Source organism: Pelobates fuscus, chromosome 9 (genome assembly GCF_036172605.1).
Source record: "Pelobates fuscus isolate aPelFus1 chromosome 9, aPelFus1.pri, whole genome shotgun sequence".
Taxonomy (NCBI): Eukaryota; Metazoa; Chordata; class Amphibia; order Anura; family Pelobatidae; genus Pelobates; species Pelobates fuscus.
The window spans coordinates 157,139,199-157,159,116 of record NC_086325.1 but is presented as its reverse complement, the minus strand read 5'-3'; the positions used below and the strand labels follow the sequence as shown (position 1 = coordinate 157,159,116).

Below are 19,918 nucleotides of genomic sequence, written 5' to 3'. Positions count from 1 at the left end.
GCATGTTGCTGCTCACAGTATGTGCCCAGAATACATTATGGACATCATTTATTTACGCATCCCACTGGAAATACAGGAAGCTTGTGGAGAAGGACACATTCAACAGCGCATGGCTCGTGTGAGATTATAATCTGAAAATTAGGGTTTATTCCCCAGGGTTCATCCACCAATAAAAAAGGATAAAATGCTTTGAAGAGTACAGAAAATGCTAAATATATTAGGGTGCGAGATATTCCATTTCCCTCGTTGTCTTGTATATTGGTAGAAAGTTTGAATTGCAACCTTACAAAATTATCTTTATCAGTTTGTCTCTTCCAAGTGCAGGACTGTTTAAATCAACCTTTAAGCGCTAAAAAGCATAACATCGTAGAATTCACACAGAACATTGCATAGGGCGAGATAGCGCAGTTGGATAATAAACGTGAGCTCTCGTACAGACCTCACAATTAAAAAGTTGTATTCCCAGCAATCTGAGTTCAGTTCATCGATTGGCCTTCAGAAGGCAATTGAAAAAAAAAAATTAAAAAAAAAATAATTTGCCAAGCAACAGTAATATTAATCTATTAACAGTCTAGTAATAACTTGCTAATGTGTTAAAAGGGAAATGTCACTTTTTTGTGTGTTCCTTTAGTGCAGTAAACATTATATTAAAGAATTACCTGGGGGCTGAATAATCTAGCAAAGGTAAGTAAAATAAAATGTAAAAAATCCACCCTCGCACTTGGGCATTACTTAACCCCTTAAGGACACGACATGTGTGACATGTCATGATTCTCTTTTATTCCAGAAGTATGGTCCTTAAGGGGTTAATTACTGCCGTATGTGCCCACGACACCGAAATTATTAATTTAATTTACACATTATGTCAAGGTAGTTCAGCAAGGAATGAAAATAATAAAAATGTATAAGAATTTTAAAAATTACATAGAAGAACTCATTACTTATTATTGTTGTGCCTAGATCTCAATAGTGACAGTTCTTCTTTTCATTCAAGAGTAACCAAAAAGGATACCTGTAATGCACCAGGAACGATTTCAATATCTGTATCAGCTATACCATGTATAATGTCCGCGAATGTTGCAATGAGACTTTCACACAAAAATAAAGTTTAAAAAAAAAAAAAAAGAGTAACCAAAAAGGGCTTTTGAGACGCCCTGCTGTAAATGATATGTCCGGTCCACAAGACTAGCGATTGGACCATGACATCATACCTAGAGGACTGGTGTAAAAATGCAAGGTCAGCAAATGTTAAAACATACGTCTCAATGTTAAATTCGATATCAGAAAACACACGCCATAATTTTAGGGTTAAATTCCTAAGCATGTAGGGAGAAGCATTTAAACTTAGGAACGCTTGAGTTCTTAAATCCTTTTGTCTATTTGTATCCTGGTTCCAGATTAAACAAAAAAAAAAAAAAAAAAATCTATTTTTCTAATGAAAGAGCTCCTTCGTTCTAGAAACCTGGTTTTGATTAGCTCTGAAAATGAAGCCTTTTTAAAGCCCATCACTGACGCCTGCGTTCTGTCTTACAGCGAGTATGAGATCCAGGCGCTTCCTTTTCTGAGCTAAACGGTATTGTCATAAAAAAGTCAAACAGGGGATTACTGATTAAACAACCAATTTGTGCTGAGTTGGCAACAGAGTTGCCAAATTGAAGGCTAAAAAAAATAGCAAATAGGGAAATGAATGTTGGCTCTCATCTCAAATGCAAACTTACTGTTTAGAGGAATAAACCCCTCTTACACCAACAGATCTGTGAAGAAATTGAGGACTAACCCTGTAACAACAATTAGGTTTGTCCAAGGAAGAGAACGGTTTTATAACTTAGGTGTTCAAGGAAAAACCTCAGAAGAATGACGGAGTAGTCTGGCAGCTTGCACTCTATATGTACTTTGCCAATAAAGGTTATCCCTTTAAGCCGACTAGTATCTTCATTTACTGGTTTATGAAAGCCAGCGCAAGCCGTCTGGCGGGAGTCTTGGTTGTCCACATGCGTGTGCTTGTCTGTTTGTTTATATAAAAAAATTATTATTTTTTTACATTTTGAATGGTCACAGGATGAAAGACCTATATAGCTCTCCTTACATCAGGAATGGTTGTAGAGACGGATTTATGTCTCCCAACAACTTTTACACTGCACAGAGCTTCCACCTGCACACACAGCACATTCCACGTGTCTTATTTTGCATGCCTGTACGTGTGTGTAATATGGCAACTCAGAACAACAGCGTGAACCTGAATCTCGGCGTCATAGCGGCCTGCATGAGGATTAACGTAGCGTTTATGCACTTAACAGAGTACTGTTGTGCTGACAAGTGAATTGAAAAATGTACAGCCTTGCTGGTCATTAGAAAATAAATCCTTTGAATTCTTTAAATGTTCTCTTTGGGTTCAGTTTACTCCTGAATCTGTCAAAAAAAATCTACCAAAATTATTAACCATCACATACCTCCCAGCTCCCCTCGATCTAGCTGTGAAGACTTATACGGAACTTTAAGTCCCACATTCTACATCTGGTGGGGTACCAAAGGAGGAGACACCATAGAAATGCCAAAAACGTGGTTGTACTGTGCAAGGGCGATGCAAACCATTTCGGATCATGCAAGTGTTATAATGATTGCACGTAGGATGGAGCGATAAATGGAAATAATGGCCTTGCAGGAACTTTTTTGTCTATATATTAACCTGCTTCAGTAAACTCGAATACTGATATCAATATGGTGCCTTGTGATTGAATCAGGGCTCCACACAGGTCAATTCATTTCAGGTCATTTCAGATCCACCTAAAGTTGTTGCCTGCAAAATATTTTGGTTATTGGCGCTGGAAGGACAGAGCGTTTCATGTTGAGACTGCAATACCAGATAAAGCAAAAAATAATATACAATGTGTCTAGATAAGATGCCTGCTAGAATACTGGAGATATATATCATTTTGTGGCAATGTTCTAAAAGACAAGTCTCAGCTTTAAAGAGAACTTCAAGTACCATGACCACTGCAGTGATATGAAACTGCTGCAGGAGGTGTAACCAATCATTGATAACGGGAGTAGTCCCAGAAGATTGGAAGTTAGCGAATGTTGTGCCTATTCACAAGAAAGGTAGTAGAGAGGAGTCGGGCAACTATAGGCCAGTAAGCCTTAGTTCAGTAGTGGGGAAAGTGATGGAAACAATGTTAAAGGATAGGATTGTTGAACATCTAAAAACACATGGATTTCAAGATGAGAGACAACATGGGTTTACTTCAGGGAGATCATGCCAAACTAATCTTATTGATTTTTTTGATTGGGTAACTAAAATTATAGATCAGGGTGGTGCAGTAGACATTGCTTACCTAGATTTCAGTAAGGCTGTTAAAACGGTTGCACATAGAAAGCTCATCAATAAACTGCAATCTTTAAGTTTGGATTCCAATATTGTTGAATGGGTAAGGCAGTGGCTGAGTGACAGGCAACAGAGGGTTGTAGTCAATGGAGTATATTCAAAGCAAGGTCTTGTTACCAGCGGGGTACCTCAGGGATCTGTACTTGGACCCAAAATGGTCAGAGCTGTGACAACTGATATTTAATGTGGATAAGTGCAAGATAATGCATCTTGGACGTAAAAACCCAAGGGCAGAGTACAGAATATTTGATAGAGTTCTAACCTCAACATCGGAGGAAAGGGTTTAAGGGGTAATAATTTCAGATGACTTAAAAGTAGGCAGACAGTGTAATAGAGCAGCAGGAAATGCTAGCAGAATGTTTGGCTGTATAGGGAGAGGTATTAGCAGTAGAAAGAGGGAAGCGCTCATGCCATTGTACAGAACACTATTGAGACCTCACTTGGAGTATTGTACGCAGAAGGATATTGATACTTTAAAGAAAGTTCAGAGAAGGGCTACTAAACTGGTTCATGGATTACAGGATAAAACTTACAAGGAAAGGTTAAAGGATCTTAACATGTATAGCTTGGAGGAAAGACAAGACTGGGGGGATATGACAAACATTTAAATTCATAAAGGGAATCAACACAGTAAAGGAGGAGACTATGTTTATTAGTTTACTGAGAGGGTAGTGGATGCATGGAATAGCCTTCCAGCTAAGGTGGTAGAGGTCAACACAGTAAAGGAGTTTAAACGGATTCTCCAGTTCCAGGAGAACATTTGTTTTCCTGTCACTGCAGAACCCTCTAGTGCCCCTCTCCTTCCTACCCCCTATCACAAGTTGCTGACGGGGTTAAAACCCCTTCAGTGACTTACCGGAGTCGGCGCTGGGTTAGGCTCCGCCTGCGCTCCTCCCCCACCTACTGCACATGCGCGGCCGTCGGTGTGGGAGACCTAATGCGCGGCAATGGCCGCTCACTCGCATTAGACCTCCCCATAGGAAAGCATTGAATAATGCTTTCCTATGGGGATTTCGGCGATGCTGGAGGTCCTCACGTAGCTTCCAGCATTGTTTTAAACCACTTTTCGTGTTCTATGAACACGGAAGTGTCCTCTAGACAGCTACTAGAGGAGGACTTAACCCTGCAAGGTAAATATTGCAGTTTATGAAAACTGCAATAATTACAGTTGCAGGGTTAAGGGTAGTGGGAGTTGGCACCCAGACCACTCCAATGGGCAGAAGTGGTCTGGGTGCCTGGAGTGTCCCTTTAAGCATGCGTGGGATAGGCATAAGGCTATCCTAACTATAAGATAAGGCCAGGGACTAATGAAAGTATTTAGAAAATTGGGCAGACTAGATGGGCCGATTGGTTCTTATCTGCCGTCACATTCTATGTTTCTATGTTTCTACCTCGACAAGACTTATAGTCTGGTCAATTCTATGCATATTCCTATATTCAGAATTGCATTTATTGCAGAAGCCAAAAGTCGTCACTGGAGGACAGTTGGAGCCTGGCAGGGAACCAGGAAAGAGGGCAATTTCTTGGAAAAATATTTGCCCCATTACAGGGAAACAAGGCCAGGGTACTCCCACACAGTGCACTGTAGTGGTTATGGTGCTTTAAGTAATCCTTTAAGATTCCATTGGTTTCCATGAAGACTGCTCCACTGTGGTTGCAACACAAGGCAATGGTTCTGTTTTATTATGGCTCTTTCAATAAATTAAAATTCAGGCACAATGCTGGCGTCATTTGAAATGTGTATACCTTGCATTAAAAGAGAAACACACGGCCCCATTAAAAATTAACAAGAAGAATTTCACGAGCTAGGGGAAAACCAGAGGACACTTAGTCTGACATAATTTAGCTTCATTGAGGCTCAATCGTAGATTCACGTTTTGACTAGGTTTCACTATGCCGACTTAACAGATAATAACACACTTCACTGCTTTCAAGATACATTTTCGACAGGAAAAAAAATATGACTTGCCATTTCCTCTCAGAGGAAATTATGGTTTTGCTGGCAAATGATGCAGAATTGATTCATTTCTAACAAGAAATAATTAAAAGCAAAGCATTGCAAAAAAATAAAATAAATAAAATAAAAACACTCCCAAAGGGTTATTTGCCCAACTCATGTTTTTTGCTGGAAAACTGGCCCTTTCGATGTGTGACCCGGGAAAATTTGGATCCAAATGCTGGGTGAGAATTATTTTTTAAATCCCCCTAGAGGACATATATAACCAGCATCGGAGTCATGCATGAATCAACACTATCATCTTGAAGGCCTTCTCTAAAGTTCACACATACACATGTGCACAAAGTGATATTTGCCATTTCTACAGTAACTACATTTGCATGCCCTACGCATTTCATTGCTTAAAAAAAACAAACAACAACAAAAACAACAAAAGAACTAACCACTGCAGAAGTATGGAAATATGATGCAAAAATGAAAGCAAATTAAAATCAAAAGATAAGGCTAGCACTTGGCATGACTGCAGCAATCAACTATGGTTCCATCCAAAGGGTCCCGTATCCAACAAGAAAGTCCTGAAATAGGCCCAGGCCACACAATATGGTATTTTTGTACTCTGTGCACACACACGAGAATTAGGCAAAATATTGAAATTCTACTTAATAAATGAATTCACATGTCTGCTGATGTACAAGTTTACATGGATATAACAGTTATTAGTATGACAGGCCAATGTGTGAACTGTAGGTGACTCAGTCGATCACTGCAACTTTTAACGACTAGTAAATCACACCACTGCTTTGTAAAAAAAAAATAACATTACATAAAACTCAATTAAAGGTTCATTCCAAGCACATAGCCAATAAAGTGCACTGCAGTGGTTATGGTACCAGGAACACTCTGGTGCTCCATATTGTAAGTAGTCAAACTAATTGTTTAGCCATTAGCTCTAGCACAGATCCTGCGTTAGCTATCCTATGCAGAGACAACAGCAGCTGATTGCTCTCTGCCAATGGGCCAAGTCCCAAAACAAACATGGCGCAAGAGTGTCACCATCACCAGACATTTCAGCATTCTTCCGCCCCTTCCCCCCCCCCCTCACTCTCATCTTATCAGATTAATGAAACGTCTGCCCATGCTTTACTACATATCCCATTATATATGCTCAGAGCATAGCTCAAAATGGCTAAGGCTTCTGGCCCTCTGTCTTCAGTAGCACCTGCCGGTCTCCAAGTAAAGTCAAAGCGTTCCAAAATGGATTGAGTATTTTCAATGAGTGAGAGCCTGCACAGCCCTCCTGACACCAAACACTATAGACAGCTGTAGTGGTTATATTGTTGGAAGTAGATTTTAAATAATCAATGCACCTCTGTGGGGAAAGTTCAGCCTCTCCCCATGCAGAACTTGGAGAAACTGAACGCCAGTGAGGAAGCACCTCTTGTGGCCGCCTGAGTCACTGCCATTAGAGGTGTTGTTTGCTGAAAAAGCAGGGTTTCCATTAACAAGCCTGCAGGGCAGACTAGACGCCAGAACCTTCATTAACCTGTAGTTGTTAAAAGGGGTGACTAACTAAGTGCTGGATTTAAAAATATTTTTACAGAAAATCCGCAATCCGACAATCCCTCTATTTGCTCATATTTGTTAAAATGTCATTGCTAACTTTATAACTGATATGAATTATGTATGAATGCTTTTTCCAAACACATTATAACTTTACTGTAATGGATAATACATTACATTCTTCCCAAATTTGAATCAAAATAGTTATGCAAAACCTGGAAGAACTGTTTTTATCAGTAGTGAATTAAACGGAGTCTAGCAAACTGATCAGTGACACGAAGTATATCACATCGCCATGAACCTAGTGACTATTAACCTTGGAGCACACAGCGATTTTAGATGTATCATGGAAGAAAACAGACATAACAAGGATATATTGGCTAAAAATTTGATTTCTAAAGACGCAATCTCTCATAATTGGTCTGAAGTGCAAAGGAAAAAAATGTATAGTTCCCAGGCTAGAATCAGCCTATCACAAAGCAACAGATTAATTTAGTACCAATTTCACAATTAAAAAAAAAAAAAACAGACAGAGACTTGTCAACTCCACAGTGTTTAAAAGAACACTCCAGACACAATAGAAAATCAATCTGAATTAAGTTGTTATGGTGTCAAGAGGTTCCTGGCACCAACTTAGCTTTAGGGGTTAAACCGTTCATAGCTTGAGAAAAATACATACGTAAATGGAGAGCCAAGGATTGGCCTAGAGCATCAGCAGAAACTCTAAGCCAATCAGCGGCTTACCTGCCCTCGGCAGTCCGATGCTTCCCGTTTGAAGAATCTGAGAGCAGCGGAAAGATGGGGCACTGCAAAACAGCGCTGGAGCAAAGACTTTGCAGAGGAAGTTCATGTACGATTTAACCCCAAAAGGAAAGCTGGCTCCAGAACTTCCTGCCACAAGAATAACTTCATACCCATGACGTTGTTATGGTGCCTAGAGATTCTCTTTATTATTTGAATGTCATATCTTTCCTATGGGGTATATCCACTAAATGGCATTTTGCATTTTTGCAAAATTTGAAACAAAGTAGAAAATCTGGATACATTTCCCAAACACAACTAATGTTTCCCGTTTCCAATGTGGATCTTTCATCCTCAAATCTGTGATTCCCTTGTCAATTCTTCATTTCCTGGTTCTGTGAATAAAAATCCCTATGACTTCACAAGAAACGGAAATATTTTCCATTTAAAGCAGTTAAAAGAAGACACCTCTTTCCTCTTCAAAATGATATCTGGGAAAATATGGTGTAACTAAATAATTCTATCAAACTGGATACAAAGCGTTCGTTAAAGCGAGAGAAGGTTCAATCATGTAAATTCTCCAAGAGAACTGGGAAGGTACATGGGTTGGACCTATGGACGGCTGTGTCGCAGGAAATCACGTAAAAGTGCCAAGAATTTTTTTATTTTTTTTTCCTGTCCATTGAGTGGAATGCAGATTAACCTTTATCACCCAGTGACAAAATGACAAAAAGCAGGACTGTACTCAACAAAAGAGGTTACCAGTGGAAGGAACATCTTTCAAAAATAGGCATTCCTCTCAAGGAAAAAAAAAAGAATACTCTAATAATGTCCCTCGGCTTACATTAAATAAAAAAAATAAAAAATAATAATAATAATTTTAAAATATAAAAATAAAATAAAAAATTGCAGTTTCCCACAGTTACGTGCCAAATCTTTAGTGGAAATCCTGCCATTTAACAGAAAGCCATATCTAAGCACAAGCGTCTATTTATTCTTTTTATAAATTCAAAAAGAGACATTGATGTTATCAGCTGTAATGTGTTGTTCTTTTTGGCAGCTTCTTCTCAAACTCAGTAAAAGTTGAACAGTCAGCAGGGACATTATATTTAACCCCTGATGTTGGAAGAATATTGTCAGCCTTTAAGGCTATACAGCCAGAATGGTTGTTAAAATTAAAATTGGACCATGAGAAGTACGTATGTCAATAAGTTACCAAAATGTGCAAAAAGAATCAGTTGATGTATCTGCCATGAGAATTCATAATGTGGAACGTGGCAATGTATTAAGAGATGTAACAATATTATCGGTGAAATACATCGGTACTGGGTCCACAGTAACGACTTCTATCACTATCAGTGGTACCGAGGAACATTAATTAGACAATATTCTTTAAATACTTGCCTTATTCCAGTGTAGATGTTTCTCAGTGCTGGGTCTGGGTCCTCCTCCGTCGATGTCAGACGAATGGGAAACCGAATGCGAAAGCATAAAGAACTCCCTGTAGGAAAGCATTGACTCAATTCTTTCCTATGGGGGATTCCAACACGCTGGATGTCCTCATGCAAAGCGTGAGGACGTCCAGCATCGTTTCACGGAGCCAAAGTCAGTGAACCTGCAGCAAGTGCCTCTAGTGGCTATTTGTAAACATTGCAGCTTCTCGAAAACATGTTTTGCAATGCAGGACTAAGGGGGGGCAGATGAAGTAGTGTGGGTGCCTAAAGTGCAATGTCATTACAGCCCTCACTCAAGCCAAGGCTGAGGGGAGAATTTGGCCTCAGTGCAAAAATAGAGGTAACATTATTTATTTTAACATTGACTGGGAGTGATCAGCACAACAAGGGTTGTGATAACCAAAAAACACAGTTTTTAAGGAAACCAAACTGAAAGAATTTATTGGGTACTTTTTTCATTTTCTACTTAAATATTGTGCTCCTGAATCATGCATTTGCCCCTAATAAAATAAAACATCATAGACCGGTATCCGAGAAATCCATAGCATATTGATGCAGAAAGTTTGTTTGGTAGAGGCAGCAGGTTCTCCAGCTCCCCAACATACAGAAAGTAATGGTGAAGATGTTTTGTGTCGCACATTGCAACAAAGAACACATTAAACAACACTCTGCAAACTCCATGCAGTGAGCCTGTAGTGGTTATGGTGCTTGAAGTACCCCTTTAAATAAACACGAACTGTGTATTCAAGAAGGAAACAGTCATTGCTTCATCTAACACTTCTCTTGGCAGAAATTCTCCTGGCTCCAAAAAAAAAACAGAAAAAAAACAAAACAAAAAAAACAGTCCCCCCACATCATCCACCTCTGGCTGATCCACGGTCTCATATGGTTTGGAGTGTTTGAAGCAATGTCTGTAACTTGTTACAACAAATGTGTCAAAAAGTTACAATAACACTAACCAGCAATTTATTAGAGTTAATGTGTGAAGAACCCGGGGCATAACAAAGTAAAAATAAGTACAATAAGGTTTGTTCACTAAACAATGAAATGTGTTGAATGCATAAGATATTTGCCTTTATTTCAGGTAGGACAGATCAGGTACAAGAGAAAATAAAATGGTAATTAAGGTACCTTGGGAAGTAAGAGCTGTGCATAGATTCAGCTAGCAAGACTAATCTCCAGTCAAAGATCAAGTATCCACAGGTAAATTGTAGTCAAACTCACTGATTACAATATACCTGCCAATAGTATCGATCTTGGTGAGGAAGTTCCAATGTGGTTCCCCCATCTGGGCTTTTTCTCTGGTGCGTCGGAAACGTTCACGTCTGCCCAGTTAGTTGTCACGCATTTCTGCCCGTGCGCTTGTGAGTTCGCAGAGCACAGTGTGTGCAGGACCGAATGCCTGTCTGGAAAAACTGCATCAGCCCTTTTTAACAGGCCTGCCATTGTACATCATGGTGATACGGGCACATTCCCTCCATTACCCATCTGTCAGAAATTCAAAACGAATGTTAGCCCATAATAACTGTATAGTAAAAAATGCTATGCGTGCTATGTTTTCAGTCTAATTTTTTTTATAATTAATTTTGAATTCACAGCAATTTACACTTTACCAATGCTTAGCATCAGGGTTGTGGAATTTATATAGCCCAACACCTGGGACATGCAGTTCAGAGTGCCGGGCAAGGAGTGTTTCTATTATTTTAGCCCTGTTGCAGGGTATTTGGTGTGGTGGAAGAACGGTCTGATTCGCGTACAACAGGCTAAGGACTGCAGTAGACAGCCAGGCATAGGGATAAGTGGAGACAAATGGTAGCCACTCCTCGCGATGCAGAGAGTTACATCCTCGCGATGCATTACGTCATATCCCGGAAGCCGGCACTATGTGCATGGAGGAAAGAAAAGTCATGGGGACAAACTGCAGAGTTAAAGGGACAATATAGACACCCAGAGCACTGCATTTCATTAAAGTGGTCCAGGTGCAGTATCCTTGTCCCCTTCACCCTGCAATGGTTAACATGGCCGTTAGTGGCAGTCTTTTACTCTGTGAAATAATGTGTGAAGCTACGCACGAGGATGTCCAGCGTCTTTAAAATCCCCATAGGAAAGCACTGAGTCAATGCTTTCCTTAGGAGAAAGCCCTAATGCATGCACACCACTCGCCGCGCATGCACATTAAGTTCCCCTATTGGTGTGACATCGCTGGAGAAGGAGACCGATCTAACGCCGAGATTCAGGTAAGTGAATAAAAGGGCCTTTAATCATTTTCAAGCTCACGTGGGTTGGGGTGGGAGAAGTGGAGACACACCTAGTAGGTGAGTGATAGGGGCCAATTATAGCGTTAGGAATACAGTTTTGCATTCCTAATGTTATTGTGTTTCTTTAAGGGGGTTTTTGTATTTTTATTCGGGTTTGTTACATACGGTAAATATGTAAAAAATTGTAAGCACTTTTAAGACGCCTTCACATCAGCTTATTGCTGGACACTTTCTAAAAGAGGGGACACTATGCTAATGCCCAAGGCAGATTTAAAACATGGCGTATCTTCTGTCCTCGTAGATTGGGGTTAAGCTCCCCTCCCGCTGACTAATAGAGGACATAAACGCTACATGTTTGGGAATGAGTAATCACATCGCTTTCTGTAACATGTATACTTAGCTATGAAAGCGTTATTTTAAGACACCCAAAGGCTTAAGCAGGTGAGGTTTGGAGGGATTAAGTTGTTCGCTGGTGCATCTTTTGTCATTTTAAAGTTTTAACCCAACATGAACCCACTTAAAACAGAACAATTGCAGCAGTTATTGAAAAAACAAGTTCTGATTCATTTCACTTCTCCTGACTACCCAGGGCAGGCTACTGTGACTGATCTCTCCCGAGCACAGAGTTGTAGTTTGAGGCTACAGTTAGAGAACCCAGCAGAAATCTTCACATCTGTAAATACTGTATACATGTTTGGCTTGTAGAAGGCTCTTCAGGAGACATTGCAGAATGGTTTTGTGACTCTTCGGGGGCTGTCCGGTGTCATTCTGCATGACACTTCGATGATTAATCCTCTGAAATGCTGAAAAGGTACACTCAGGGGTGTGGAATTAATAAAATAATCGACTTGTTCTAGGGACTCAAGTCTATATGTCCTGACACAAAATAATATTAAAGATTTGGGGGCCTTGTCTTGAGTCGTGGCCACTAACAAGGCGATTTGCTAAACAAATTTTCACAAATTAAATTGACCTACATACTGTACATTACATAATTCACATTACCAGCAGCTTTAAAATTTAAGTGAAATTGAAGAGAAATTGAAGTGTTTACACTGTAGGGTTAAGACTGCCTCTAATAACAATTAGACAGCCACTAGGGGCACTGCCTGGTCTCTTTGAAACAACTCTGGACGTCCTCAGGCTTTGCACGAGGACGTCCAGGGAAAGGACTGAGTCAATGCTTTCCTATTGGGAAGGACAAATGCGTGTGTGGAGCATGCACGCTAGGTCCTCCCCATTGGCTAACGTCGGCAGAAGAGGAGCCTAACCTGCCACCAAGGGATTTTCAGGTAAGTAAAAGGAGGGTTATTTAACAGTTTACTTACTTGTCACCAGGGGGTTAGAGGCAGGGCCGGACTGGGAATTAAAAGCAGCCCTGGAAAAAAATATTTACCAGCCCCATAATGCGTCGCGCCAGCATAGTGTGCAAATACAGCGTTAGAAAAGATAATTTAAGATTAAAAATTATTACTCCAACGTGAAAAAAGCACATATAGGCTTTAAAAAAAAACAAGAGTGCAGATTTATTTTAAGCAGCCTTTGCATATAACCAATGTTTCAGTCCAACTACCTTGACATATTAAGAAAAGCTTGGTAATGGGACTGAAATGGTGAATGTATGTAGGGCACAACTGTAAAAAATGACGGTATCTTGTTTATTTTGAAGTCCTGTGGGTGCGCTCTTCACTTTAAATATGTTATTGTGCTGGAGTATGCACCTAGCAACAAGACTGGGCCAATATCTGCTCATTACATATGGTACATATCAATTACATTTCTCTGTGTATTACGTATATATATATGTACATTAATATATGTGTAAATATAATAGGCATAATTATATATGTATATAACTAATACACACATAAATATACATGATATATATACACACACACCAGTGGCGGATCCAGAGCCTGATCTCGGGAGGGGCACTTATAGATTTAAAGAAATAATCCATGCACAATAACCACTACTGCTCTGTGTAGTGGTTATGGTGCCAGGACCCGCTCCCAGAGTAAGTAGTCAAACCGTTTAAGAACAGTTTGACAACTTACCTGGGGTCTGCTGGGATATGGGGCTGTAGTAGGGTATAGGAGCAGTGGTGCAATGTGTGAGGGGTGCAGTTTGTGTGAAAGGTTTGGTGTGTGTGTGGGGGGCAATGTGTGTGGGGGGGTCTGGGTGTGTGTATGGGGCTAGAGGTCGCAGTGTTGAGAGTGAACTCTAGCCCGTAGCTCCAGCGCTAGAGTTCACTCTCGCGAGAGCTGGAGCGTTACCACTGTAACCGTGGCAACGTTCTGTACTCACGCAAGAAGGACCCGGAGGAGCTCCCGGGTCCTCTTTTCCTCCCTCCCCTGCTGGCTGCCTGCATGGTGCCTCCAGAACAGGGAGGGATATCTCTGATCTCCCCTCCGGTTCGTGAAATCACATGGTGCTTGGACAGTGCCAGCCTTGCATTGGCCAGCAGGGGAGAGCATCTGGGGGGGAAAGGGCAATTGCCCGTTGCCCCCCCTGGATCCACCAGTCTATATATATATATATATATCTCTTTCTCCCCCTCACTGCTCCTCTGTGTCCATGTCACCCCTCTCCTTCCCAGTCACTCTCTTCCCCCTCTGCCTCTTTCTCCCCCTCCCCTTGTGTATCTCTCTTCCCCTCTGTCTCTTTTTCCCCCTTATCCCTGTCTCTCTCTCCACTATCTCTCTATCCCCCTCTTTCTCCCCTTGTGTCTCACTCTCCCTCCCCCTCTGTCTCTTTCTATTCTCCCACTGTCTCTTTCTTCCCTCTCTGTTTTATTTTCCCCCTTCCCTTGTGTCTCTATATTCCCCCCTTGTGTCTCTATATTCCCCCCCCTTTTGTGTCTCTATATTTCCCCCCCTTTTTTGTCTCTATATTTCCCCCCCTTTTGTGTCTCTATATTTCCCCCCCTTTTGTGTCTCTATATTTCCCCCCTTTTGTGTCTCTATATTATCCCCCCCCTTTTGTCTCTCTATAGTCCCCCCCTTTTGTCTCTCTATAGTCCCCCCCTTTTGTCTCTCTATAGTCCCCCCCCTTTTGTCTCTCTATAGTCCCCCCCTTTTGTCTCTCTATAGTCCCCCCCTTTTGTCTCTCTATAGTCCCCCCCTTTTGTCTCTCTAGTCCCCCCCTTTTGTCTCTCTATAGTCCCCCCCTTTTGTCTCTCTATAGTCCCCCCCTTTTGTCTCTCTATAGTCCCCCCCTTTTGTCTCTCTATAGTCCCCCCCTTTTGTCTCTCTATAGTCCCCCCCTTTTGTCTCTATATTATCCCCCCTTTTTTGTCTCTATATTATCCCCCCTTTTTTGTCTCTATATTATCCCCCCTTTTTTGTCTCTATATTATCCCCCCCTTTTTTGTCTCTATATTATCCCCCCTTTTTTGTCTCTATATTATCCCCCTTTTTTGTCTCTATATTATCCCCCCTTTTGTCTCTATATTATCCCCCCCCTTTTGTCTCTATATTATCCCCCCCTTTTGTCTCTATATTATCCCCCCCTTTGTCTCTATATTATCCCCCCCCCTTGTCTCTATATTATCCCCCCTTTTGTGTCTCTATATCCCCCCCTTTTTTGTCTCTATATTATCCCCCCCTTTTGTCTCTATATTATCCCCCCCTTTTGTCTCTATATTATCCCCCCCCCTTTTGTCTCTATATTATCCCCCCCTTTTGTCTCTATATTATCCCCCCTTTTGTCTCTATATTATCCCCCCCCCTTTTGTCTCTATATTATCCCCCCCCTTTTGTCTCTATATTATCCCCCCCCCTTTTGTCTCTATATTATCCCCCCCTTTTGTCTCTATATTATCCCCCCCTTTTGTCTCTATATTATCCCTCCCCCCCCCATCCCCTCCTCTCCTCCATTTACCTGAGAGGAGTCAGAGGGGGCCGGCCGCTTTCCACGCTGGTGCCGCCGGGCACTTCTAATGCGGAGGACGGGAGGAGGAGGAGGAGGAGGAGGGAGGAGCATGTCTCTGTACCATGCTCCCTCGCGGTTCCCACAATTCACAGCACAGGAACCGCGAGGGAGCATGGTACAGAGACATGCTCCTCCCTCCTCCTCCTCCTCCTCCTCCTCCTCCTCCTCCTCCTTCCGTCCTCAGCATTAGAAGTGCCGCCGGACCGATGAGGCTGCCACCCGGCCCGGCGGGACCGGCCACCCGGTGGCACATACCTCTGCAGCCCCCAGGTGCCGCGGCCCACCGGGAAATTTCCCGGTATCCCGGTGGGCCAGTCCGGCCCTGGTTAGAGGGCCCCCTATGTTTTAGGAATACATCTTCGTATTTCTAAGTTTAACATTAAAGGGACACTATAGTCACCAAGACCACTTCATCTAAATGTAATGTAAAGCTTTGCCGTTTTTTGTTTTTTTATTATAAACTGCAATGTTTACATTGCAGGGTTAAATACACCTCTATAGGCGGTCTTCCTGATGGCCACAAGTGGCACTTCCTCCTCCAGGCCGAGTAAATCTCTATCTGGGAATGAAATGCTGCTGATAGCAGCATTTGATTGGAGGAGCGTGGCTTTTAACCGCGGATGTGCATCTCTAATCAATTGCTTCTCTGAGACACAATGGATTGGAGGATATAACGGGTGATGACAGTTTTGATGTGGACAACACAGAAATCAAAAAAAGACGCTTCGAACTTAGGAACAAGTTTGCTATATACTGCTGTTTGAGAAATTAAAAGGGATTTGTTTAAAAAACATTAATACGTAAAGAATTAAAAAAAAATAATAATACATTGCATTAAAATAGAAACAGGTTTTAAAATATTTTCATTTCAACCCAACATGATGTTCATTGTTATTAGTGCAGCACTTAGGGCTATCTAGTTCATATCTCACCTCTCCTGAAAGATCGCCTTTCCCACGATTCCTGCACCAGTTCTAAAAATACAAAATCAGAATAAATTTCAAAATGTGAAAAATGACCAGCCATTTAAACAGTGCAGGCCAGGAGCATGCTGGTATATGTAGTGGGAAAAGAGGTCTAAGCACTAGAGACAGGTAACACAATTAAAAACAAATTTAAAAAGGATATTTTAAAAAATTTATTGAAAAAGCACAGAAACCAACAATTTTCAACCAACATTTATAGGAATAGTAGTGCATCAAAAAGCAAGTGGAATAATTTGTATATCCCTGATATAGAGAGTTTTAATTGTCTGTAAATGTAAAGTTCCTCTAATTTGGCAGATTTACTTAAATTAAATAAACCACTAAAGTGCAAGGAAGGCTGTGCAGGGAGATTTTGCGGAAGCCGTTAAAGCGTTACTATGCATTTCTACATTTTAATAAAGACTTTCTGCTATTCTATTGGCCTAATTGGTCATGTCTTTTAGCAAAATGAGGGAGGGCTATGAGAAATAAGTACATTCTACATTCAAAATAATCTTTTTCATCTATTCCAGGAATATGGTAATTTCTGCATCTAGTTTTAGGTATTAAAACATTTACATACATATTTGTCAATGTCACAGAATCTTCATTTCCATAAGAGCCATTTGAATTTCCCATTCAAAGCATACATACCCTCGCATTGACCACATTCACATACTACAAGGCTTGCATCATGACAGTCTAGAATTTAGCTCCCTGGTATAAATTCACAACATGACCCAGGAAACCTCCCAGCAACTCCAAGACTCAGGTGTCCGAACAAAACAGATTGATACTCCATGCTGTCTATTACCCACTTTCAAATCGACAATGTAAATAGTGCCCACATTTAAAGTTTCTGCATTTGCCGCAATGCCCAGGGCTGTGTAGGATCTTAAGTGGACCCTCATAAACTCAGGAAATGACTGATGCTCACTTAATTTTCTACAGAGCTACTTTATCTATTAAGAACTGGGAGTTGTAGTTCAATTGTCATGTTTCATTTGCATATTGTGTACAGAATAATTTTTGGAGGAAATAAACAAAAACATTATACGTAAGGACAAATATAAGGTGGGCACTTGTGCTGTTAAGCGGGCACTAGGTTCCTGCAGAGAATGCTTTAGCAGCGCCTTTGCAGGATTACACCGATTGTGGGCACCGGGCCGTCTGTGAGTCTGGCGTGCTTGACGCCTCTTAAGAAGGCAGGTCCACCAATTGTTGCCATCACCAGTGAGGCAAATTGCATCACTGGCAAAGTCCTGGCCAACGCCAAGGTCCGCACACCCTCCCCATCCCGATTCCATACTTCACAATTTTGGGGAGGTATGCCATCGGCCAGTACTCTATAAATTGCACATAATCTGTGAGTGCCAAAAGGTGCCTTCCATCACATTCTACTGGAGACTTCCTCTAAAATGTCTTCTTCCCTTTTAAGGGATGCCCAATCCGCATTTGTTTAGACTCCCCCACCCTTTCATGATAAATGGAACCATAATGGAAGATCGTTTGGACACCGATCAGGCAATATTTCCATATAGGCGCATTATGAGGATATACAGTTAAACTGAATACTTGACAGGATTCTATGTTTCGACTTTATCATCAACTCATTCCTCTAAAGCAAGGTGTCTCAAGGTGCCAAGCTCTGCAAACAGAAGCATCTGAGGGCCTGACCCAACTTTTCCCACCTGAATTTATTAAAACATGTTCATATTGGGCCTGCTTTCACCTTGTGATGCACAACCTCTCCTCTACATGTAGACTGGGTACATGTAGACTTGTTCGAGATATTGAAACGTCAACTCCACGAGTAAGTCTCAGGTATGAAATAAAAGATTTTTTTAAAAAGGAAACTTAAAAACGAATAGATCTTTTTTTTACTGCCTTTTTCCCCTTGTATGGAAGACATAAGACAATAAAAATCTGTTGTTGATCTCATGTTTACAGACTGACATGGATGCGGTCGACCCTTGATGCTTTCCGTGCCGTCCAACCAAGCCCCTTCTCAATGATGACGGTTATCAGTCGAAGCAGAAGCGAGCTGCATTTTTCACCAATGACCTCAAAGTGACACTCTGTATTTTGCTGCCAAAGTCAATGAGTCATCGTTTGGTCTCCCGCACCTCGGACTCTTTTTTTCACATCACTTTTTTAGCACTTCGTCATTAATCAGTCTTCAACTCTTTACCTCTATAACCATCACATCCCATTTCTCGTCATCTACCTAACCGGGCCTGGTTTTAATTACTGAAGATGAAGGACTGTTCTGCAAAAAAAGCCACCTGAACAGGATTCAAATTACCCAGAGTCGAGGGGCCCCCACACACACCAAGTCTTAAAAAGCACGTCCCGGTTTTAACAAAATGTCAACTATTTATGAAATTAACTGAGAATATGTGAAACCACAGAATCTACAGTCTCAGTTGTAAGTATGTGGGCCACAATGAAATCCTATAGTCTGTACCATGGAATCTAGAATTGAATGTTTCAAACCTAGTTAGAATGTTTTAAAACGCATGCACAGAACAGTTCTTGGCTAATGAACACCACTAGTCGGACCTCGACACAAACAATCTGTGACACCACACAAGGAAGTAAGTATGTACAAGCCTGAAATAGCTTTCAGTCCATAAAACGGGCATTTTGATAAGTGTAAATAACAATTCAAAGGAGGAGCAGGTTTTTTTCATCCATGTACTCATCCTTGCGGATTTCCAATAAATAAAGTCAATTCGTCTGTGGATATTTGATTTTTTTTCAATGTGTTATCTCCCACAGTGGCAGGGGGGAGTGGGAGGGCTGTCTGTTTTTGTCATTATTGTAGTAGGGAACCCTTACACATATTTGACTATGTGAGTATGTAAAAAAAGGCATAAATCTCTCCATTACCCAGACCAGTCTTTCAAAAACGTGACAATCAGAAAAACCTGCCGCCTCTGTGTACAAAATAACTCCTTTCAAACAAACAAAGCCGGAACAACCAGTTTATCGTCAGTATATCGCCATACAATTCAACGCCCTTTAAAATCTCTACGTCCATCTAGGAAGTAAAACTGTAACAAGGCGATGTGGTTCTGAAATCCAGATTTAAATCACAGATTAGGTTATCCTAGAAGTAAAAACATTCAATGTGCAAGAATGCAATTAGCAAAAAATTTATTTGGATATTTTTCCATTAAGCCAGATGCATGTTTTTTTTTGTTGTTTTTTTTTTTTTTTGTGTGATTTTGGTTAAATAAATAGTTTTATGCGACACTGAACCAACTCTTTGGAAACTTAACAACCAAAATAGGCGACTCTGAAAATGTTAAAAACGTATCTATATTGACAGCTTTTACTGGTTGTAGAACACCTCCCCCCCCCCCTTCTCTCCTCCCCATTTTCAAAAGAGGAAAATGGGACAAGTTAGCAGTTAATAAGTTACTAATTTTTTTCCATAATCTCTTGCTCAACATAAACTAAGTAAGCAACTCCTTTGCATAGCATTTGTAAAGGAAATGTATCAGTTTCCAATAATAACCCATTAAAGAGGTCCGGGATTGGCTGTGAGATAGTGGCCATTTCATGGTTGTAAAAAGGGAAAAAATTACGCGACAGGGATCTGAGACCCAGAATCTATATTACATTAAGGGGCTCAGATCAAGTTGTCAAAAGGTATAAGATTT

At 40.9% G+C, this 19,918-nt stretch overlaps 1 protein-coding gene across 4 annotated transcripts in view; it reads right to left on the bottom strand.

Moving 5' to 3' along the window:
* The window catches only part of RXRA (retinoid X receptor alpha), a 192,858-nt gene that overhangs the window by 86,090 nt on the left and 86,850 nt on the right, over window positions 1-19,918 (bottom strand). For 3 of the 4 annotated variants that reach the window (XM_063432848.1, XM_063432844.1, XM_063432846.1), the window contains exon 2: window positions 16,218-16,259. The exons of the other annotated variant lie outside the window; for it this stretch is intronic. Coding sequence is in view for 2 of the 3 variants with exons in the window: in XM_063432844.1 (XP_063288914.1) it covers window positions 16,218-16,259 (42 nt within the window). In the remaining variant the exon portion in view is untranslated. The remainder of the gene's footprint in view (window positions 1-16,217; window positions 16,260-19,918) is intronic. 4 annotated transcript variants of the gene reach the window in all.